Raw genomic sequence first — 24,918 nt, 5'->3', positions numbered from 1 at the left:
CTTGGCACCATACCTGCCTGCTGCAGAGACCACAGGAGGAGGAGTATGGGCATGCAGGCCTGGCCGCTGCCAGCATGCACATCCTGCACTTCTATTATCTATTCATCTAACAGCAGGGATCCATCATCATTTGTCGATTGGTCTTTGTGAAGACAGCCCCCTCCCCCTCCTCCTCCTCCTCCTCCTCCGCGCCCCACCAGCCCTCCTCACCCCCAGACTTAGTTTGCCTTAATCTGGGAGAGTGCTCAGCCCAATGCGGCAGAAGCCGCCCATCAGCGATGAAGGCAGCTAGGTCCATGGGACTTGAGACCGTTGGTACACCGAGATGATACATACATAAAGATATAGGTGAATCTAGTTTTAAAATTAGGAGTAATAGGTATAACGGTAAATGCTGGAGTGTTTGTGTGGGTATGACCGTTTGTGTGTATGTGTCTAGTTAGTAAGTAAGCGCACAGCAAAGTGAAAGAAAAAGAGAGAAGGTAGTAAATAAATCAATAAATAAAAAAAAGAAATGAATGAATAAATCAATAAATAAATGAATAAATAAATCAACTAATAAATAAATGAATACATAAATAAATCAACAAACAAATCAACACATCATTGAATAAATAAACAACGACACAAATGTACGTAGATGAAAAGACAACCACAGGCACGCACAGAGAAAGGAGAAACAAAGAAACAAAGAAACAAACACATCACTACGACTGAATGAGGCGTCTGCGCCCGGACCTTGCTGGCTGGGGGCGTCGTAGACCCGCAGGCCGAAGAGCGGGGGACGCTCGCTGCGCAGCAGGGTGACGTCCCCCGAGGCCAGGTCCAGCTGGAACACCGAGGCGTTCATGTACTCCGTCCAGAAGATGGAGTCCCGGTGGTGGGAGATCCCGAATGGGTGGTTCAGCTCCTTGCCGTTGTACACCACCTTCAGACATACACACACACACACACACACACGCACATGCACACGCACACACGCAAATACACACACACACACACAAGTACATCCGCCCATGTTTATGCAGTGTGTGGGAGTGATGGTAACATCATGAGGCAACACGTAGTGCACCTCAAACCGCGGAAGAAAAGGAACCTCCGACTTCAAACAGCGAGCGAGATATTTGAACAACGCTCTGGTTATTGTTTTATTCAAACAGTATTTTGCCGAGATTATAATTTAATATCTTCACAGGAATTCAATCCTCTGATCGTTCGCATGCCCGAATGTTTGCCAAATTCCACACGTGAGTTAATACAGTGTCTTCGGATGTGTTCTCTATCCTGGCAGGCATTTTAATATACTTGGAGCGGTGGATTGATGGGGGGTATAAAGGCTAGGTGTGTATCTGTGGAACACAGATTCACACCTGCAGCAGTCTTGTGATGGCCGCCACTAAGTGGCTTCCCTGCAGCAGCTGAAGATGGGGTTCTTTGCTCGAAGCTCATATCAAGCCATATCCAGGAGAAAAGGGGGATTTTTTGTGCTGATTTCCACAATATGCTTACAATTTGTACAAGACGTGAGCTGTGCCTAGGGCAGCGAAGCTCAATATTTCATGTATTTACATTTTGAACACCAGTATGGGTTTAACACTGACGCACGCTTTTACCCAACCATAAATAATGTTTGTTATAATAATAATGGTTTTACACTATTGAAAAGAAAGAAAGCATCATCAATATTAAACAAAGAAAGATGAATCTTATTAGACTGCAATTCCTCTACCGTATCAACGCATTGGCACACCAAGTCAAGAGTAGATACAGGCACGCCTCGCATAATTTCCACCTCCAAAGGTGTACGGGTCACATCCGCAGATCAATACGTTTCCATTGCTCAGTGTCACAACGAAATCACCCAAAGCCCACAAGAGAGGAACAGCACGTCACCATTCTGCCGGTGCCGTTGAGGTGTATCCTCTCGATGTGGTCGTAGTACGCGTCACACCAGTACATGGTGCTGGTCCCGTGGTCCAGCGTCAGGCCGTTGGGCCACAGCATGTTGGAGGTGACGAAGATGCTCCGGTTGGACCCGTCCATCCACGCTCGCTCGATGCGCCCGATGCTGTCGTTGACCTCGTCCTCCTCCCAGTCCGTCCAGTACATCCAGCTGTTGGGGCGGACATGGGGATGCACGTCAGCGAGGGACGACCCACACGAGCCGGTGAATGCAAATGTAAATGCAAAAACATATCCACAGATGACGCGTACTATCAGCACAGCGATGCCCATTATTGCTATGCTCAGAAGTCAATTATACCAGCGTTATTAGGAAGAAAAGGACAGCGTTAGAGCAAGAAAAAGAAGAAAGAATGTAAATAATTGATGATCTGGAATATCGATGTCGAGGCCACCCTTAACGGAAATGACCTAACTTTGCTCCCTAGAGCAGAAGAGGCCCAAACAGGACCGAAGAATGGCCTTGGGCCGATCAATCTGGCCCATCACTTCTAGGGGAGCAACTGAACATCAATGCACAAATTAGTCTCTGTCCCGCTGGATAGTGACTTGTGAAACACATTTTAATCTGTATGCCTTTTGCACACCAATGGCTGCTTATTTCCAACAGGGAAAACGGCATTATCTGAAAAGTGATCGTCTCAACCATTTTCATAGGATCTGTTCTCTGGTAGCAGTGCTCTGGGATTTTCACAGTTTGAGTCTCTGTGACTTAGGACTGTGATGGGGAGGTGGGATGGGGGCCACTGGTTCTTACAATGATAGAAGGCTCTGCAGGGGGCCGCGCCATGGAATGGAATGATATTCATGCATGACTGAAGTTACCCACCCCTTTCCCATCTCTCTGTCTCCCGGTACAAGTTATCCTCAGTAACCCGCGGTTAATTCATCACGGATAGGCGGACACTCCCGCACGGCGGATAAAAACACGGGCGCACACAGGCATGCCCAGACACATGAACACCGACAAACACGCGCACGTTTGTCGCACTACACCAAAGCACATAAGCTGACCGCATGCTTACACGACCTGACCAAAAGCCAGTCGAGTATACAGAAAATCGGATGGAGGTTTCTTTTGGTTTGTCTTTTTTCTAACCGCTCCACTGATTTTTTTCTGGAATACTTAAAGCAACGACCCGAATGTAAAAGAGATAAAGAGAAAAGCGCGACAGAATGTTGACGTCGACCGCTGGAAATCCTTATCGTCCCGCTGCAGACTGGAGGTGACTAGCGATGCGCGAGGGAAGGGGAGGCAAGGGGGGAGAACATAGTCAAGAGATCAGCCGGGGGGCAGCATCCATGTCCCCTGAAGAAGAAAGAGGACCCCCTCCTCGAGCAAGTCCAGATTGAGATCAAAGCCTGTGTTTGACGCCGTCTTCCATAGGAATCCAATCCCCGGCCAAAAGTGATTAAACGTTTGGTACAAAGGGAAATATTGTTCTACCCGCAAGGCCACGACTACAATGCAGGCTTGCCCTCCCCGTCAAAAACGTTGGATAATATAAAAATATAAACATAATAGTAATAAAAGACAACTGGATTTTAGGGCAGCTATTGTGTGTGTCTTGTTTGAGCAGAGGATAACGAAAAAGATTGAACTGGTCTGTTCGTCATGTAACTATATTGTGCTCAGCCGCTCCTTGCCTTGGCAGTAAATCCATATTGGGTGCATTAATTATGTAGTCCATCCATCTCCGTAGAACCACTGATAGGGCACGATAAAGGGAGATACATATCCATCGAGATCTGAATACATTACGGATAACAGACCTTCATAAATAACCTAGATATCGCATTGAAATGTTTCCTTTTCTACAGTATATGCAACAACAGAAAGTATTATGCAAATCCAAATATAGGTTTGTATGCATGCATATATGCATGACTTTGCACACACAAGCATCCACTAAAGGGGTAAAGTTTTGTGTGTATGTTGAACCAAAAGCACAATACTTTGTATAAGGATAAAGTGGAACATTATTTTGTCCAACCTGTTTAGGGGGTCGACCACGATGGCTCTGGGATGGGACATGTCCCCTTCCAGAAGGGTTTTCCTGGTCTGCGAGGCCGTCTCCAGTCGGGCCACACTGATGGTTTTCCTGTAGCCGTCGTTGGTCCAGTACAGGTTGTTACCGATCCAGTCCACCGAGATGCCCTCCACGTTGTCCAGATCTGAAAGAGGAGAGCAGTGTGGAGACGAGGAAGGAAGCAGAGAGATGGGGAACAGGAGAGAGAAAACATGTTCAAGCGAAGCAAGCAACGAAAACAGAATAGTAGAGAAGCTTAGGGAGGAAGTTATCGGAGAAGAGGAGCAACAAAATGGAAAATCTGAGGAGAAAGCTGAGAACAGAGATCTCCAAAAATATGTAATTCCATGAACATTTACAATCCTGAATATTTGACAGTGACCCATTTTCCTCGTCACCTTTAAAGACAGATTCATAGCAGACATCTAGTTTGTGTCGATCCACTGTACAGTACAACCATTGTGGCATCTAAATCTTTCCCAAGAAAAAGGTTCTTTCAGTGCTTGGATATAACCTACTATATCACTTAAGAAAACCAAAATATCCTTCTAGAGGGAAGATCTTTCAGTGAGTCTGAGAAAGAGAGAGAGAGAGAGAGAGAGAGAGAGAGAGAGAGACAGAGACAGAGACAGAGACAGTGACAGAGAGAGACAGAGAGAGACAGAGACAGAGAGAGAGAGAGAGAGAGAGAGAGAGAGAGAGAGAGAGAGAGAGAGAGAGAGAGAGGGAGAGAGAGACAGAGAGAGAGAGAGTGAGACGATCCAACGCACCATCTTTGAGTATCGTTTCCCGCCCCGAGCCGTCGATCTTCTGCCGGCCAATTAGGAAGCTGGTGGTGTCGGCGAAGTAGACGTGTCCCGACTCTGCGTGGTAGTCGATGGCCCGCGGGTTGACCAGGTCCTCGATCGGCACCATGTGTTCGTTGCTCGACTTGACGTTGAGATCCAGGCCTCGGATGACCCCTGGACGCCCCTTCCCGTAGAACAGGAAGAGGTCGTTTTTGGGCTCTGCGAGGCAAGAGGCCGAGAATAGCTTCGGTTTATTTTTGTACTTTGTTTGGTTCGCCTTTTAGTTGTTTTTTTTCACCTCTCCACACTTATTGTCAATTAATTGGCCTAATTCATCAGTGTTGCTCCGGGCATTACACCCTCTTACTGGACGTATTGTTCTTATCTGCTCGCCGGAGCTATCCCCATCCATTCACCTTAATGGAGCCTTAAACCACTGGCAGTCACAATAGGGTGCACCCTCAATCACACGGCGCTACTGTCCAGGGAAGGCGCCAAACACCAGAGCAAACAAGAGACAATGGTTACGCTGGGGCGTCACGTGGGCCCCGGATCTAAAGTAGTGCAGCGGTGTCTGGGCGGAAAGGCAAACAGGGGAGCTGAGACAGCTCGCTGGCGGGCCTACCAGGGGAACGCCAGCTTGGGCAAACCCTCCAGAGATCCTCCGCCCAGAGAGGGAGAGCAGGGATAAATAAAGCAAGTGAGAGAGAGAGAGAGAGAGAGAGAGAGAGAGAGAGAGAGAGAGAGAGAGAGAGCGAGCGAGAGAGCGAGCGAGCGAGAGAGGGAGAGAGAGAGAGAGAGAGAGAGAGAGAGAGAGAGAGAGAGAGAGAGAGCGAGAGGACCCCTACTCGTTCTCACCCCCCTGCCCCAGGAGACTGAGCTGCTTGGGGGGTTGAGGACCACACATGCCTCACTTCAATTTATCATCTCACAAGGAAGCAATGGGGAGGGGGGGGGGGTGTATAAAGGAGAGTGGTGTAAAGCAGAGGGGTGTGGGGGCGGGGGGCAAAGTTACCCAGGAGACAATTAAGCGTTGCGAGGGACCCAGATATCAAACCCCACCCCCCATCCACCCACCCACCCCTCCTCCGTGACTGGCTGTATGAGGAAGTGCAAGCATTTAGCTACCAATTACATTAGGCTGTGGGAGTAGCATAACAGAGAGAGATAGACAGAGAGAGACACACACAGATAAAGAGAGAGGGGGACAGAGAAGGAGAGAGAGAGAGAGAGAGAGAGAGAGAGAGAGAGAGAGAGAGAGAGAGAGAGAGAGAGAGAGAGACAGAGAGAGAGAGAGAGAGAGACAGACAGAGAGAGAGAGAGAAAGAGATGAAGATAGATGGAGGGGGAGGGACAGAGAGAGAAAGAGAGACCGAGTGAAAGAGACAGAGAGAGAGAGAGAGAGAGAGAGAGAGAGAGAGAGAGAGAGAGAGAGAGAGAGATGAAAATAGATGGAGGGGGAGGGACAGAGAGAGAAAGAGAGACAGACTGAAAGAGAGAGATTGAAAGACAGAGTGCAAGAGAGTGTCGTCAGAACATCTGAGGAAGAAGGAGGGGGCATAAATCAAATGTGTCACAGCAGAGACAGCCCCTACGCTTCCGCAAGGCCCCGGATCGAAATGTGGTGGGGCAGCCACACGATAGTGTCATCAATTTGATGTTCTTCTTTCATTGTCAACTACACAATGCCACCCAATTGATCAGACCGGCAACAAATGCACACAAACTTAAATCCCCATTATGGCGATAATGAATCAGGCCCTCGGCAGGTCGATGGTGAAATGTCGTATTCTAATGGGCTTGTGTCCATTGGTGTTCATCTTCATCAATGTCAGCCGGGGCCTGATGCCTGCACACGTGCATGCATGTAAACACGCATGCAGATGGCCAAACCGTCCGCACGCAAACTGACTGCTTTTTATGACACGTGACCTTTTCGAGGGGAGATCTGATGATTATGAGGTGACTAATGCTGCACAGAATCCTATTCTGCCTCGGCGCCTCTCTCCTGGCTCACGTACACAAAACCCTGCTGTTTGTCGCCAGAGCGACACGCACACAGCCCTAATAGGTTCAAAGGTTTGTTTACTACACGGGGGAAAACCCGACCGGAGGAAATCCTCAGGATAAAACGTTGCATACTCACTTTTGCAAGACTGTCCGTCGGCTCCGAGGCTGTAGCCCGTGCGACAGCGGCAGGACCTGGACTTGTAGCTGCCACTCAGCAGGCAGATGTGGGAACATCCCCCGGGCTTTCCGTACGCGTCCGTCTCACACACGTGGTTCCGGACTTTAGATGCCGCCGGGGGAGCCGAGGGGGTTGGTTGGTGGGAAGGTGTAGAAAGACAGGGCCGCAGTTACGGACCTATCACACCATACCGGCGGGACGTGTGGGGCCGGCCAGCTGGAGCGTGCCGACCGTTAATAAGAAACGTCCCCTTACCTTTGGGCTGAGCGAGCGCGTGGTAAACACGGATCCCTCTGGCGCTCCCCAAGCCTGCCAGCGTCTTTGGCTCGGAGGTGAGGTTGAACCTATGGATCTGCAACAGCTCTGATGTGGCGACGGTCCCCTCGGATGGATCGGAGCGGGAGCACAGGTACAGGTAGTCCTCGAACGCGGTTAATCCATAAATGTATGAGACCTGTTGCGAGATGAGGAGAAGGGGGCCTCTGATCAATTCATGGCTGATGGCACCAGAAAAAAACACTTCTTTGCTGAAATGCAAATGATGTCATAGCGTAACGTTTGTGTGAGCACACTACTTGCGGAACGTAACACTACCGGTTCAAGATAGAGGAGGAGACTCTGCAATCATTCGTAACTTCGTATGCTGTTCCTAAACCTTGCAGTTAATATTAAAAGTTGCTGTAGCATCATAAAGTCATTGTGCTCACTTTCCTGTTGCTTTCTTTTCCAATGACAAAATACATCCTGGTCTCCATATTTTACTCTATACATTAACCTAACCGCTATAACCCTGCTATTCTTTATATTCCCTTTCATTCCTTTTTCCTCCCGGTAACAACCTAATTACCAGTATGGCATCATAAAATGATAATCATCTGGTTTCATCTCACGTGATCTAATGTATAATAGAAAACACATATCAGCGTAGCGGAACGAGACGCTACGGTAGAGAGCGGGCTGTGCTCCACTGGGGGTTCGCTCTCCACCATGCTAGCTGTAGCCACCGCCGTGGCTGCCATGCTACATTTAGCCACCCATGCATGAAGCACCACGCTCCGTTTGGCCCTGACCACCGGGTACCCAGTGGGGCCTAACCTTAACGCAGGGGGCACTGGGAAAAACAAGAGTCGTGAAAAAAAAGCGACATGGAGATAAATACACGAGAAAAACAGCACAAGGTACAAACTCCACTCATCCGTCACTTTCTCCAGATGTGGCCTGCTGGAGCAACGCAACACTTTTTTGTTTTGTTTTTTCTGTTCTCTCCCAGCTACCTGTCACATTTGCGATGTACGTGTTGCATAACAAGTGCTGCCTTCCTTTCCTCTTTTGCATTCAATTCTTGTTTGTGATGTATCACTTGAGATAAACTGTGAAACGGATCGAGACAAAGAGCTTTCAATTGTCTACTCAAAAATAGATTAACTATCACAGCGCATAAATCTCAAAACACTGCAATGAGGGCGGGAGGGCGGAATATTCGCTTTTAGCAGGGCTGGCCCCGGAAGACAAGCTGTCTCCAGGGTGCACTGCCGAACCCCCTACATCAAACACAATGGCAGAGAACGCTGGATGAGTCTTGACCTCGTTCAGGACACAGCCAGGCCTTTATCAGCAAGATTAATAGGGCTACAGTTGTTCTTTTACAGAGGCCAAGGGTTTCATAAACCTGATGCCGTGAACACCTGAATAGACAATAAGGCACTTGAGATCTCTCCCTCATCCTTGTGAGACAGTGAACAGCCCGTCCGAGTAGGACTTTCAAAGGCTACTATTCTAAGTAGCTCATAATCTATAATTAAAGGCTTCCAAACTGTGATGACGGTTGGGGGACTAATGACTTGCGCTCGGCCGTCAAAGCCCTCCACATACATACTGCGCTCGCTCCCGCCTTCTCTTTGTATCCCCCCCCCCCCCCCCACCCACCCACCCACCCACCCACCCACCCACTCTCATATAAAGACTCAAGAGGTTTCTTTTGTGCATAAATGAATGTCTAAACTTATTTGAAAGTGCCGGGACGAATACAGAACCTTAACACTGGTCCTAGCGACAATTTAATATATTCTAAATCAGAGAGACTTGAGAATTGTCTGGGCTTATGATTGTCTTTCTCACGAAGAAAGGAGATGGGGAGAACAAGCTAGCAAGCCCCAGTATCCCGTTGTGTGTATCACATCTCCTCTAGAACAGCGGTTCCCAACCTTTTTGAGGCTCCACATAATCCCGGGCAGAAGTTCAAGGCACACAGACTCAGGGATGAGGGGAATGATTATGAAAAATGTCACACACATTATGACTCCCAATATATGTTGTTACCAATTTTCATGGCAAAAAGAAAATGCAAAAAGGGCAAACGTCTCATCAAAATCAGACAGCCCCATGCATTATTTATCAACAATATGTGTCTTAACGGAGTAAAGACGGTATTATGTCGAATGATGAATCAATAATGAGGAAATAAAAAATACCACTAATTAAACTGTCAAACTACGCAATCCCTTACTAGCATTGCCCTAACCCATCTCAAGATCATGCAATGTCCCAAAACATTTCCCCGGCACACCCGTGCCTTGCCTCAAGGCACATCGGCACAAGGCCAGGTAAGCCCGGAGGCCGACCGACAAGAACAACCGCAACAGCAAACCGGGAGGAAGACCCACCTGGCTCCCCTGGATGATGGTGTGCCGGTTCCCCCCGTGGTAGTCCACCACGTCCACGTAGTCCAGGTAGGCGTCGGCCCAGTACACCAGCTTCCTCACCAGGTCCAGCGCCACGGCTGTGGGCTGCTCCACGTGCTCCGTCACCAGCCGCGTGCGGTTGGTGCCGTCCATGTTGCAGCGCTCCAGCTTGGCCACATTCCCGTAGTCGGTGAAGAACAGCATCCTGGGATGGGGAAAAGGCCAGGCGAAGCGCCGTGTTAAGCTCCTCTCCCGGGGGTGTTTTCGCACCGTTTGGTTGTTTGGTTGTTCTTCTTAAGACGCTGCGGCGGACGCTGACACTGACACTCACAACCAACTCTTATCGTTGCCGTGGAGTCGTTGAAGGAGAGGCTTTTTTGGTTGGGGTTTAAGGTTTATAGACAAGTTATACACGGCGACCTTCCATACAGGATTCAAACCACACCTCTTGACAAATCCATCACAGAAGACCACCGCATTCCAATTAAAATACAGTATATCCCATTTGCGGGACATAGTATTCCTTAACGTGTAGCCCTGTTTATCATAATAGACGTAAAAAAGGTTCCACAGCCATAGCAATTTCAAATATATGAATGATCTCAGGCTTCACGCGTGAGACAGGTTCAACCCAGCGACGGCCTACGGCCTACGCATGAAATATCTATAGCTAACTTCCATTTGGCCTCAGGTCTTCACCTAATTGATGCGGGGGGCTCACACAGCAGACATTCTGCTGCGGCAGGGGCCACCTTCTCTCCCTGTATGGGGTGGGGGGAGGGTAATGAGCTTCAGCCAGTGAGCATAACCTCGTATCTTCCATAATCTGTACGAGTCAAGTCAAGGATGGGGAGAGAGATGGGGGTGATCCCGTGAACCCAACACCAGGCTCAGCAACCCACTGCGCTGAGGAACAGGCCTCGTCAGCAGGACACCGGGCTTTACCCAGAACAGTTGCATCTCGCCGGGGCATACAAATGATGGCCGCCGCCGCCGCTACCGCCGCTATGCTTCCACAATCCACGGGTGAAGGAGCCGGTGTTACACAGTGTTGGCTACAAAGAGTACAGCGAGAAACAAATGGTGTCTCTAATTGCCATCGTGGCGGGGGAAGCCGAATGGTTGCTTGTCTGTCAATAAAAAACCTCTCTGCAAGTCACGTCAAATCATTACACCCAGTGAAATATGAAAACCTGATGAAGGATGCTTCATACTTGAGTGTCAGGAGATAATGGGTAGGATGCAGGGAAACACTTTCGGGGGGGGGGGGGGGGGGGGGGGTCGGCGGTGGGGGTGGGAAATAATTGCGTTCTTGAAAGTGGGCCGGAGTTCCAGTCTGAAATAGGATAGAAGAAAGAATAGGAGAAACCCTCTTCTGTGCTGAAGGAGATGAATCGCTTCACTCGGCCACGCGGACGCCACTCTAATCAAGCCGAAGCAAACGAGCCCAGAGAAAACTTCAGACGACTGGGGACCTGTTGTTAACAGCCAACTATATTGTGAATACTGAATGGATTTGTTTTTTTTTCTTTTTTACTCCCTTTCAAATGAGCTCGAGAGGGATGTTGTGCTGTGTGACATGTCGAGCAGGGTGACCAATAGGAAGGGGCGTTGGGAGTGTGGAGCGCTGTGCAGTCGCCGTGGACCCCACGTGGTGCAGAGGCGTTGGGGGAAGCGGGCCCTGGACATGCACTCACTGCCATGAGGATGCTTGTCTGGTGGCTCTTGTGAGTTAATGCTCTTTGCGCGCTAATTCCAACACTGCAAACATATTCAGGCTTAAGCTGAAGTATTTATGGAATTACGCCAGTAGAGGCGAAATAATCAACTAATTGACTCTTTGAAAAGCATTTAGGCTTAAATTGAAAAAAAAAATGCAGAAGTGTTTAAGCATAAATAACCTGACTGCCTTAAATTCTTGAATGCATTATTTTAATAATTGCAACTTTTTTATATGAACTGACTGTATTTTCAGAATCCGCCTAACACAACATTAGAAACATTATTAAAAACAATAATTCTTCACTTGAGCCAGCTTAAAATTTATGAATAAGCCTCATATCCAAACAAGAAGCCCTCGTCTGTATCCGCTCTGCGCTTACACAACTTAATTAGAACATGGGATGTTTGTGTTGATTGTGCAGCGATTTCATCAAAACTAATATGTGGTAAATAAAAACACTCATTTATTCCATGGCCCAGCTGCCTTCATTTGTGAAAAATTACAGTGCACACATGGGATGCACCCAGGGCCGGCTTCATCCAATCTGGGGCCGAAGGCGAGATTAGGATTTAGATAAGGCTAAAGCAGCGTTTTTCTCATAAAGAAAGGTTCTATTGCCGATTTGAAACAGATTTTAACTAAGTTGGAGAGTATTAGCCACAGAAACTCTATTTCGCTTCAACAACATGTAGCTAGCTAGCTGCAATGGAAACGTCTACACCTAAACAGCATATTGGACTCCTTTCCTCCTCCTATTTTCTCCATTTTAAACATTGCGGCCCTGAAGGCTTGGACCCTTGGAAAACTTTGTTAACTGTGAACAGTCTGTCAGTCACTCAGCAATCGCTGGCCCATCTTATGAAATGTTTTGATGCAACCCATCCCTCCGATATCAGTGAGCATAGTAAAAATGCAATTGACCCCAGGGCAGATGAATAACTGAGGAACAGGGGTGCTAAGCGTACATCTTTCTTTCTTTCTTTATTTGTTGATTTGTTACCTAAGGGTAGAAATGTAAAAGTGCGCCCGGCGAATGGTTATTTATTTATGTTTAACCTCTTTGGGGGCAACCAGCGCCCACTAGAGGTTGGGGTGCCCTTAGGCAACCGCCTATATACCCTGGCCTTTAGCCGGCCATTGAGGCACTGTTCCCGCAGGAGTGTTTACTGAGCATAAGAGGAGTTTCACCGGCCAACGCAGTTCACCCTATAGCCTGAATGAATGAACATGAGGAAGAACCAGATGAAAGCCGTGTAATTGTCATTCTGTCACTGCCACGAGGTGGTTAACCTCCACCACCTCAGCGGCGACTCCTGACTAGGCCAGTCCTGGATGGTACGCTTACTCTTTTCAACTCAAGGACACGGCCATACAGAAGAGCTATACCACAAAATAAACTGCTTAACAGCTAGGATCAAATACTCGCACGAACGCACACGCCCACACACACACACACACACACACACACACACACACACACACACACACACACACACACACACACACACGCAGAGGGTGGTATCTATACTGCTGTCATGAGTCCTATTACTTGGAAGGATGTGAGGATGAATAGCCCCCAGAGAAATGTTGCAGTCCGATACTGTGAGCCAGTGCAGTTCACAGCTTTGAGGGTTGATCATCATTCAAATCCAGAACTCGTTTGAACTATCATGTGCTTCATGAAATTATGAAAAATGAAAAATGGACACTATACATATTATAATACGTTTCCTCAAACTGAGGTGATCATTTACTGAACATACATATCAGGCAATGAGGCCAAGCTGCTCCGAATACATCAGGAGACATTGTGGTGTTAAAGGTGTGATGCTTACAAACCCCTTAATATAATCCTATTGCTACAGTGTGACCAATACGATGTAATCAACCCAAAATTGTATCAATAATGGTTGCATTACAATAAGCTACAATCCTTGTACAAACGTTACCACATTAATAAAGCTGGTATTAACACGGGCAGGAGTGGAAAAGGAAATATAAAGATCACAGCCATGGCACTGATTTGAGTCCTTTTCACGTCGTCTGCATCATTCTCAACTGCTTTCATGTTGACTGGCTAACCACTTCATTTGCATGGTCCAAAACCCACCAATTCTGAGATCAAAGTCCAATTACCATAAGAACATGACCCAGGGAGGGGCTATTCACCAGTCCTGAGCAGCCACAACAGGAATAAAGTAAGGAAGGAAGACTAAAGGAAGCAAGGAAGGAAGGAACAAAGGAAGGAGGAACGAAAATAAAGAACGAAAGGACGAGCGAAGGCAACAAAAAGCATTGAGAGGGTGAGTGAGAGAGCGAGGAAAGAAAGGAAATAACTTGTAATGGAAATCAGTGGTGTTCCTTTTGTTTTTCACTCCATCGGTTGGGGCTGACGAGGCTCTCTCTGCCCCCCCCCCCCCCCCTCGCCCTCATCAGAAACAGCTGTACCCCTGTCTTACCAATTAGGGGAGCGAGGAGCCCGGGAAAATGTGTGTGTCTTACGAAGCCAATCTAACCGGCAGCATGGGCACTGAGGGTCCCCTGTGGCCCCCCACAATCCCTGTATCCACAACCATCTCCCTGCTCCACATACACACATCTCATTGTGTGTGTGTGTGTGTGTGTGTGTGTGTGTGTGTGTGTGTGTGTGTGTGTGTGTGTGTGTGTGTGTGTGTGTGTGTGTTTGTATGTGTAATTGTGTATGCTTTGCACAGTTCCAAACTAACATTCCGCGGCAACATATATATATCTGCGCAGAGGTATAATAACCGGAAACACAAAGAGGCAGAGAGTTTGTCCGCATGCTCCAGGTCTTCTCTAATCCCCACCTCTACCAAGGACCAAGAATTTCATTGCCAGCGACTCTGTAATTGCTCTGTAATTGTTGTGCATTAACAATAAAACCAATATTTGAAGATTTGAATCTTGAACCTTGGGTGGTCCGGCGAGAGATTCAAGGTTACTTTTGCTATAACCTTACGGGAAGGGGGGGGGGGGTTGGTATGTCATGACAACCCCTTAATACAATTGGGAAAAAAGTGGGGTTCTCGATGCTTTTACTGTTTGCCCTGTGAATAGTCCTTGCACTGCTGCGAGCTCCGGTGTTGATACATCACCTCTCTCTCTTCCTCCCTCTCCCTCTCCCTCTCTCTCTCTCTCTCTCTCTCTCTCTCTCTCTCTCTCTCTCTCTCTCTTCCTCTCTCTCCCTCTCCCTCTCTCTCTCTCTCTCTCTCTCTCTCTCTCTTTCTCGGCGAGAGGAGTCTCATTAAAAGGAAAAAATGAGAGAGGGCAGGGAAAGAAAAAAAACGCACAGGAAATGTGTTAAAACGAAGCTCAGTGTGCCTTTCCTTGTAGCCTCATGAATATAATGGCTCTGCTTCAGTATTGGAGTTTCCCTGCCTCGGCACACTGGGAAAACGAGGAGGACGGAGAGGCCTTTCAGCGGCTGCTGACGCCGAGGAGAATAATCAGGCGGGCATTTACTCCGTCCTTCTCCGGCGGATGTGCGGCACTAAAATCACTTACGCGGTGCCGCCGACGCGACGTCTTTCATCCATCACGGCTCCACCTGTCTCGGGGAAGCTCTGAGAAGCCATCAAACCGACGCGCCATCACACAAGTTCACCTTAGCGTGTGCTGCTGAAAGCTGTAAAAAAAAACGCTTTGGAGTGTTTGCAGTTTTTCCATTTGTGTGTGCGTGTGTGTGTGTTGGGGGGGTGTCTGTATGTCTGTGTGTAAGTGTCTTGTCAGTGTGTGTCGGTGTGTATTTGTGTGCGTGGGTGTGTATGTGGGTGGTTGCGTGTGTACGTGTGAGATGCGGTGTTTGTGTGTGTGTGTGTGTGTTGGTGTCGGTCTGTGTGTCGTGTGTGTTTGTGTGACTGTGTGGCGCGTGTATGTGTACACCTGTCGGGGACTCTCGGCACTGAGTGGGTTTATTTTGTTCGGGAGAATCCTTCATTGAAACGTCCTGCAGGGGTTTGAGTGAGTCTGTGGAAGGCTGTGAGGAATCGGCACCGTCTAATGAAAGTCTAGACCGTAGGGGCCTTTCCCCGACATCAGCCAGCGCTCCTCCGAAAGGCATTGCTCAAAGGGACCCGGGACTCTCTGCGAAGGCACGGGGAGGAATCGTTTAAATTCCTCCATTGTAGCGCGGCTAAAAGGCTCCACGGCAAGGAGACGAGTACTATGGGTAAAGGTCATTTGAAAGTCAGACCCACTCCCCTACGCCTCCTCCTCCTCCCCCTCCATCCCTCCCCTCCACTTCACCCTTGTTTTCGGTTACAGGATGAGCTTATAACATGCAGCGAAAAAGGTGCCTGAAAACAAAGCAAGCAGTAAGAGGGAGAACAGGCCTCCTGATGAACAAGACGTCATGTCCGTTTCCTTTGGAAAGCCCGGAAAGCAGTTTCAGCCTCTGAGGTTCACAGGGCCGCATTATAAGGAACCCCCTTAACTCCAAGCCCTCTAAAGGACGATTGAAACTCCTTAACATCAGGAGAGAACCCCCTGTCAAGGAGCCTAGAAAGATATCCCTCCTTCCAGGGTGGGAGTGCAATGGGGGCCATAGCTGAAAACATAATACACTCACCCTGGAAAGGTGGGAAAGCCCCTGCTTGGTCAGAGACGGGGATAAGGTACTGGATGGGGTAACGCTAGCACACTATTGTGTGGCAAACTCCAAGGGGCCTATTTTGAAGTTAAACTGAGACATTCTCACACAACAATTTCTTAACTAACACTCACTGCTGCTAATTTAACACAAAAGCTGGAACTGTTTTCATTACAAAAAACATTATCTTCTTCCTTCTTACGCTTCTTTATTTCTACCTTGTATTAAGCACTGTCAAATCGCACCTTAACATTGTCATTTTCAAATCTTATAGCCAACCCTTGCTTATATAACAGTTCCCTGTATATGTGTCATATCATTTCATAAACTCTCAAAAAAGCATAATTTCAAGCACAAAAGCCCAACTTATACATTAGACTAACTACTATCTGACGTAATACCTAAACTATTTTCAAATCTAAACCTTACCCATGCCTGGATGATTCCTTAGACACTATGGGCCCTATTTTAACGGTCTGAAACGCAAGTGAGAAGCGCCAAGCGTAAGTAGCTTTGTGGGCGGTTCTATGGCGATGTCGCTAGTTTACCGGCGCGAAAAATGACTTGCGCCCGGCGCAAATCTAAAAAGGGTTGGTCTGAAGTTGCCTAATTACCCGTAGGTGTGGTTTGGGCGTAACGTGCAATAAACCAATGAGAGTGCCAGCTCCCATCCCCTTTAGGCGCCATGAGCGCATTTGAACCTGACGAGTTGATATTTTATCAGCGCGTCTGCAATCTCCGATGAGACAGATGCACATGAATTTCAAACTTCAAATGGCTCAGTTTATGGCCTATTTAGTCCTATTTAATGTGGTTCTATTTAATGATATTTAATGATATACGCAATACATTATAAACATTGTTTCTTATCAGCATTGTATGCATTATCGTTGTCGACTTGTGTTCCTAATATGCATGTGCCCCCCCGTTAATATACATTGCCATGGACTGTATTACGCGTTATGTGTTTAGTTTGCGTGTGTTTAAACAGATTGACGCACACACACGTGCCCGCACGCGTGTGTGTGTGTGTGTTACACATGCACACGCGCGCCCGCATTCATTCATTCTTTTTAACACTCATTCGCTATAAAACAATTTTCTCTCACGATCAAATACTCATCAATCCTAAAAGTTATGGGGATGTACACGATGTCTGTGTCAAGCAAATATGTGTTTGCTGTACGGTGTTTGCAGATGCATTGATTTAAAAGTATAACTTAATACCGCTGTATCAGCTGTTCTTTCCCAAATAATTTATCAAGAATGTGTGGCTAGGTAGATGAGAGAAGCAAAGTGTATGCGCGAGGTGCACAAGCAACATTATGCATGCGCCCTTAAAATAGCATCTGAAGAACGCGCCACTTACTTTAAACCAGGTTTTTCCAGGTTTGTCGCGCAAGTGGTTTCTGAAACGTCAAAATAGCACCAGGGAACGTTTGAGCCAGAACACGCCTCCTGCTTTCGCCGAGCCGCCCCTTGGGGCGCAAGATCATTCCCTAATTTACCGACGAGTGGCGCAGGAGGGAAAAGAACGCTCTGCGCCAGTTGCAAACTAGCAACGACACATGCGCCAGTGATTAAGTCAATTGCGCCGGATGCAAGATAGGGCCCTATATCTTATACTGCTTAGTTGATATATATACATACATATATATATACATACACAAACACATATATATATATATATTTAAACCTAGTCTGGATCGTCATGTAGCCGCACTTCTTTACATTGTTACCACAGCCCAGGGATATGTCAGCCATGGCTCCACCAGGGCTGTGTCTGGGTTGTGTAAGGCAGGGAGGCAGGGGAGCGGTAGTTAGACGGAGCGGGGCTCACCCCATGAGAGGATCCAGGGCCACTCCTTTAGGATTCACCAGGTCCAGGTGCAGGATGGTGACGCATGTCTCCCCAGCAGAGGTGCACACAAAGATCTTGTCGCTGACGCGGTCTACGAAGTAGTAGTTGCCCGTCAGCCAGTCTATAGCCATGTATTCCACGTCTGTAGGAGGAGGAGACAACGCGAGGGACACAGTCAATTATGTGGTATTTTGTGTAAGGACCTGTCGTTTTTTAAGATATTCTCAAAGATCTCACAAGATTAGATAAGGCAGACAGAGAGGTAGACAAACTGACACAAAGTCTGATACACAATATATATATATTTATATAACAGACAGGTTGTCAGACATTCAGACAGACAGATAAAATCACAAATGGACCCATAGATATGACAGACAGATAGCTAGTATCCTACATAAACCCATAGATATGACAGACAGATGACAGACAGACATAGTATCCTAAATAAACTCATCGATATGACAGACAGATAGCTAGTACCCTACAATAACCCATAGATATGACGGACAGATAGCTAGTATCCTACATAAACCCATAGATATGACAGACAGATGACAGAAATAGTATCCTCAATAAACCCGTAGACATGCCAGCCCCTCAGCCTCCAGATAAGCGAGGGGGACAGGCCAACGTACTATGCATGCTGTGCAGGGTCTTGATCTCCTGCTCCTGCGTGAAGCCCCTCAGGTTCCTCATCTTGGCGCAGCGCAGCTGTCCGGAGGTCTCGCCGGCCAGCACCCAGCAGGCCGTCCCGGCGGCGTGCCGGAAGTCCAGCGCCAGGCTCCCGTTGGCGTCCAGCGAGCGCAGCGGCTGCAGCCCCGAGCCGTTGAGCTGGGTGATGGCGATGCGGTCCGGTCCACTCAGCAGCAGCACGGGGGGGCTGTCCCCGGCGTCTACAGCACACGGAGGGGGAAGGCCATGATAAGTGTGTGTGTGTGTGTGTGTGTGCGTGTGCATGTGTGTGTGTGTGTGTGTTTGTATGTGTATGTAGGTGTAAAGGGGGGAGCGGGCTTCTTAATGTGGGCAATCTCATAACTCTAGCACAACACGGCAAATTTATTCATGAGTGTGATTATTGTGTTATTGAGTGCGTCTTGCGTGATTAGATTAGCCCCAGCTTGCGCCTCTCATTGGAACTCACACAGCAAATTAAGCAACATGCGAAGAGGGCACGTGGAGGACAAGCCCGGAGAGGTGTGCGTGTGCACCGCAGTGTGTGTGCATGTGTGTATGTAAACATTTTCGAGTATGTATGCTCTGTGTGGGTGTATGTGTGTAGGTGTGTGTGTGTGTGTGAGTGTCACTGTGTGTTTGTGTGTGTGTATGGCTGTAGTATGTATGTGTATGTGAGTATGTGCTTGCATGTGAGTGTGTATGTGCGTGTGTGAGTGTCGGTGTGTGTTTGTGTGTGTGTGTGTGCACTTATTTGTGTGTGGCTTCCAGTTTCCCATGTGCGGGTAGCCATGGAGGGATTGGGCTCAGTAAAGTTGACATAACCTGCTTTAAGGACTTAATTGAGCGCACGCACCCGGGGTGCACCCTGAAATCCCCCTTTATTTATCCTGATCTGCGCTCAAGTTCAGGATAGGTGCTGCTCTCCTAATATGGGCAATAAATCAGTTTGTCTGCCCACAAAAACAACTTCCCTCATGCTCCTGAATCAACTGGTAGAGAGCATTCACACACACACACACACAAGTAAAGTCAAAAAGCACACACACACACACACACACACAGGCGCCTTGGAGCCACACACATGCACACATACACACTCAGAGGTACGCACGAACACACACACACACGCGCACACACACACACACACACACACACACACACACACACACACACATATACACACACACACACACACACACACACACACACACACACACACGCACACGGTTGAAACAGTGCTTGGAGTTTGGCCAAGCTTGTGTACAGTGTCCAGGAGTAAAACACTCAGAAATGTTTAAGATTATTATTATTTTAGAGACCTTTTAAAGCCATTTGAGACTAGTTTTGATGTTAATCAATGTGGGACATGTTATTGTCAGTTAAAATATTTAAATAAATCGTAATCATAATTTATACTTTATGTTTTCGTCATAAAATCGATAAGGATTCTTGGCGTGCCTTCGGAGGTGCTCTACCACCAAGGTACTATAAAGTTAGACATTTGATAACGGTATACAAATAGAGAGAAAAGTATTAATATATATTTTTTATTAAAACCATTTAACCTAGCGGAAAGAAACGAAAGATTAAATCAAGACAAAATCCCAAAAAGACTATTTGTGCCGCAGAGTACTAACTCAAATCTAGCGGCGAGCACCTTAATATGTTTTTCATACCCTGCTGCATCCCATCAAGAGGCCTCAGAGAGCACTATGTAAAATTTATATTCATGAGTTTTTACAAGTAATGCTAACCCCATAGTTATCCCTGCACTGCAATCTTTCTCTGCTAAATTAATATTAATGTGTGTGAGCATGGGGTTCAGTTAAGTTTATGGGTAATCATATTCGGTTTATTCCTGGTAGGACACCAGTCACGTTGATTAAAAGCAGCATCGTCGTCGTCCTCCCCAGCTAGGTGTGCTGTGCCCGCGGCTATTTTCAACCCATTTGCGCCACAGTGACAGTAACCCATTCCCCATTCCCCCCCCGGCGCTCATACATACAAAATACATATTTCACCACACAGCTCAATGGACGACCCAAACACACAAACACACACACACACACACAAGTGTCGCGAGGTGAGTTTTTTTCCGTAGCAACACAACGCTACGGCCTATATGGCGCGCTGTGTTCCGATGCATGGTGTTCTACTCACAGGGCCCCGGATTCGTTCACAGCCCCGGATATTAACATAAATCAAGGTGACACTGGGCATTGTCTCCACACAAAACACTCCAGACTGCTACTACTTAAAGCCTTATGCTCATTAATTTTATCATTATCCCGGGTCCGGACAGCGTCCACCCCCGGTTCCCCGTGTGTGCATTCATCTTCAGCTCCTACAACGCGCGCAGGCAGAGCCCGCGACCGAGGGGGGAAGACGGAACTAAAAAAGAAAAACTTGCGGTCTGGTCGCGATTGCCTCAAGCGATATTAATAGATACGGCGAAGGCGGTACACGCTATGCAGATGATTATGTTGTTCTCCTCTGGTGCAGGAGTGCCTTGTCTCACCTTGTTTGGCTCTGCAGGAGACCCTGTCAGGCTGCAGGATGTATCCCTCCGTGCAGCCGCATCTGTACGACCCGTAGGTGTTCATGCAGGTTTGGCTGCATGCGCCATACACGGCACATTCATCATGATCTTATGGAAAAGGAAAGAGAGTCATTTGTAACGAATTAGGTGTGCTCAAACATGACCCAAATACATAAAGTATACTTAATATGGCCCCACTCTGGCACCTCGTATATAATTACTTTATAACGAACAGGCCTTACTTGGGAGCTAAATTATCCCCCCCCCGCCCCCGAAACAGGATCAGATGCCGACGTTTCTTCCCACTGCTTTTCATTGTTTCAATACATATTCTCGTTTTCTGTGAATTGTTTGCCCTAGTACAGACAGACTGCCATGTCCAAAGAACCATGTCAAAAATCTTTGTGTAATGAGATCCTGGGATTTCTGAGACAGGCAATCAGTTGGCGGACAGAAAAACAACTCTTTCCTCGGCTGGGCTCTCCCTAACCTTTCAGACCACTGTCTCCGCATTCTATATTTAATTTCTCTTCTGGAGATTTCTCAGGACTTTAATGAGCTGGTGTTAAATTAATCTCTAGCCTTGAAGGATCGTCAAGGATCTTCATGTCATGGCGGACGAAAGGAAAGTGTTAAAGAAGGAGGAAAAATACAAAAAAAATAAGAACAAAAGAACAAAATAATGAAAGGGAGAACAAAAGACTGAATCAAAGTACAAAAGAAAGACCCAGAGATGTAGGGAAAAATATGTGTATTGTGGTATTGTGTATTTGTGAGCAAGTGAGAGAGGGAGAGAGGGAGAGAATGAGACAGAGAGTATGGTGTGTGTGTGTGCGTGTGTGTGTGTGTGTGTGTGTGTGTGTGTGTGTGTGTGTGTGTGTGTGTGTGTGTGTGGGTGTGTGTATGTGTGTGTGTGTGAGAGAGTAAGAGAGATAGAGAGTGAGAGAGAGAGTGTTTGTGTGAGAGTGTGCATGTGGGTGCGTGCGTGTGTGTGTGCGTGTGTGCGTGCGTGTGTGCGTGTGTGTGTGCGTGTGTGTGTGCGTGTGTGTGTGCGTGTGTGCGGGACAGCATGGGGCAGGTGCGTTCATTGAAAGGCACCACCTACTGGCCTGCCGATGAGGCCTACCTCTACAGCTGGTGCCGTCATCTCCCACCTCGAAGCCGTCGGCACAGAAGCAGAAGGTGCCGTTCCTCGTCATGACGCAGCCGTAGCGACACCGGAGCTCGTGGCACGCTGACAGGAGCTCTGCAGGGGGTCCGCAGAAGACAGAGAGAGAGAGAGAGAGAGAGAGAGAGAGAGAGAGAGAGAGAGAGAACAGAAATGTTAGGGCGATAGCATTAACTTTTTGATTTTCTTCACTACCATTGTCTTTGTTTTCCTTGTATATTTGCCCGTTGCTCCGTCATTATACGGCATTTGAAAGTCTCATGCATCAAATGTCAATCATTAGCTGAGAAAATTGGGGGGAAAAGTCACGTGAAAACAATGACACCAAAAAAAGAAAAGGCCTCTCCACATGGAAACGTTAGCTTGTGACACTTTAGAGTTCTTATTGCCTTTGTGGTGCTTAAGAGGGAAGAAACGATGCGGGGAGAACGTCACGGTTATGAAGAATATTATTAAACCAGGACTTCAAGTCGTTTGTGTAATACATGACTCATAGCATGCAATGGAATGAACCGTTTCCAAAAAGAGGGTGAACTGAGGAAACTGAAGAAGATGTAATTATCCTGCATTTCTAAAGGCTGAGCGTTAGAAGTTAGTCGCTGGGCCTTTCTGTTGACTCAAGCCTTCACAACAAACATATCTCGAAGAGCACAAGGCCCAACTTTACCAACAGCAGGCGCTTTGATGTCTAGAATTGATTGACGTGCACATGGCTTCTACTCGAATAAATTAAAATAACAGCAACATACTTATTTTTGGCGTGATAACACTCAGCATGTCGTTTATTCTCTGTCATCTGAGACATACGGTTCTGAAGCTATTCATTGTCAGGGAAAATGGAACAAAGACCAGCAAATTACAGCCATGATAAACACATCCCCCAGAAGTAGCGACATGGCTGAGAGGCCTCGAAACAAAGACAAAGTTTTAATTGCACAAAGACAGATGTAAGACAGCCGAACGTAAATTACTGTCAAGCGCCAGCCCAGAGGATGAAGGACTGCATTTGTTTATCAGGGATGTCATTCTCAGGCCATCTATTATGAGTAACCACAGCCCACTGGTTCACTCTTCAAGCCTGTATTAACACTTTATATCAGTGTGGGCTTTGCAACTTACAAATCCGGAGTTACCTCTATTTAGCAGGAATAACAAAACCCATTATTGGGTGCAGATCCATTGTGATCTTAATCCGAGGTTTAGTAAGCCCTAAAATGTGTTTGATGTTGACTTAATAGAGAAGAAGATAAAGGAAAAAACAGGACCGTTGCTGTGTACTGCATCTGTGTTTGCTCTCGACGGGATTAAATATTGACTTTTATATCTCGCCTAGTGCAAACAGCCATTCCAGGAAGATTACACTAATTTTAAGATTTCTTTGCATTCATATAGGGTGGTGCATAATGGCCTTTGCAAGAATTCCAAAAAGAATAAATAGTCCTATCTACTGTATATGAAATAAATTATATGTAGTGTAAGAACTTGACATAATGAAGATAATTAAAATAATTTATTGTGTTGTTAGAAATAATGTACCTTGCAGTATTCTAGTATAAGTATTATTCCAATGATTTCACATAAAATTGGAATAATTACAATCCAGAATTTGTAAAAGATTGTTTGCCAAGTAATTTCAATGTAATGTAATTGTGAGGAAAATGTATCTTAGTCAACAAACCTGTCTTTTAACAGAGTGCATTAGAACAAAAGTGTGATTTAAATTGGCCTAATATTTTTCACATTCAGGAAAACCCAAATAAAGCAGAACAGCAGTTTACTATCTGCAGCCGGAAATAGTTGGGAATATATCAGTTTTTCGGTGTCATTCCCGAACAGCTCTGTGTTCAAAGCACACTACTGCCTTGCCAGTTGTGAAGTCACTGGTTAAAGAGGTAGTGTACTAGCCAAGACATATAACATAGAAGCATTCATGTGTGGGCAAAAATAACTAAAAACCCAAACACCACCATTTCATACATTGAAAATAACACCTTTTCAAAATGTGAGTTATGAGCTAAATTTAACGCAATGGTTTTGTTCACAGATAGCACTAGCAAGCACTTGAATTGCTAAATTGCTGCATTCGCTATGTAAGACTTGATTTAAGAAGAAAAATCCAGTTACAGAAAACATTTTGAAACATATGATTAATTATTAACAATAATACAAATAAATATCGTAATTATGCCATCAGTGAAATAACGCATGCGTTGAGTGAGACTTAACACAGGGATGGAGACTTCTCGACAAGATTCGGATACCAATGTCTTCTTTCACCGGCAGTGTGCTACACGGCTGTCAACCCTAATTAGTGCGGCTCAGTAGCTTTTCATTTGTCTTTCCCAATTATTATCCACATCAGATCAGAGAGCATCACCACGTGTCTGGCCCCATATGCCTCAGCGAAAGGCGTGTGACACACATGCTCTGCGCCCTATGTGCGTTGGCCCTCAGAGACTTTAGCAATGTCACACACACACCCTGTTTGGTAACAACCGGGGCTGAGATAGCCGGTAGCATGCTACACAAACAAGGAGAGGTTCACACTAATCCTAATGGATCTGCTGCATACAGGTGCAACATGGTAGGCTCCTGCTCCTTCATGCAAATGTTCACGAGCACAAAGGCACACACATTTACATAGGCTACAAAGATACTGGATACTGTTTGAGCTGTATGGGCTGAAATGGA

The 24,918-nt window shown here is 46.8% G+C and overlaps 1 protein-coding gene across 1 annotated transcript in view; it reads right to left on the bottom strand.

Moving 5' to 3' along the window:
• Window positions 1-24,918, bottom strand: part of lrp1bb (low density lipoprotein receptor-related protein 1Bb) — a 229,017-nt gene that overhangs the window by 116,763 nt on the left and 87,336 nt on the right. The window contains exons 4-14 of the mRNA XM_030344004.1: window positions 22,186-22,305; window positions 21,039-21,167; window positions 18,481-18,738; window positions 17,822-17,984; window positions 9,632-9,854; window positions 7,224-7,422; window positions 6,927-7,070; window positions 4,763-4,999; window positions 3,957-4,137; window positions 1,894-2,113; window positions 739-928 (exon numbers count right to left, since the gene is read on the bottom strand). Of these exons, the coding sequence (XP_030199864.1) occupies window positions 739-928; window positions 1,894-2,113; window positions 3,957-4,137; window positions 4,763-4,999; window positions 6,927-7,070; window positions 7,224-7,422; window positions 9,632-9,854; window positions 17,822-17,984; window positions 18,481-18,738; window positions 21,039-21,167; window positions 22,186-22,305 (2,064 nt within the window). The remainder of the gene's footprint in view (window positions 1-738; window positions 929-1,893; window positions 2,114-3,956; window positions 4,138-4,762; window positions 5,000-6,926; window positions 7,071-7,223; window positions 7,423-9,631; window positions 9,855-17,821; window positions 17,985-18,480; window positions 18,739-21,038; window positions 21,168-22,185; window positions 22,306-24,918) is intronic.

This window comes from Gadus morhua, chromosome 20 (assembly GCF_902167405.1).
Source record: "Gadus morhua chromosome 20, gadMor3.0, whole genome shotgun sequence".
NCBI classification, from domain to species: Eukaryota; Metazoa; Chordata; class Actinopteri; order Gadiformes; family Gadidae; genus Gadus; species Gadus morhua.
This window is presented reverse-complemented; position numbering and strand designations above follow the sequence as displayed.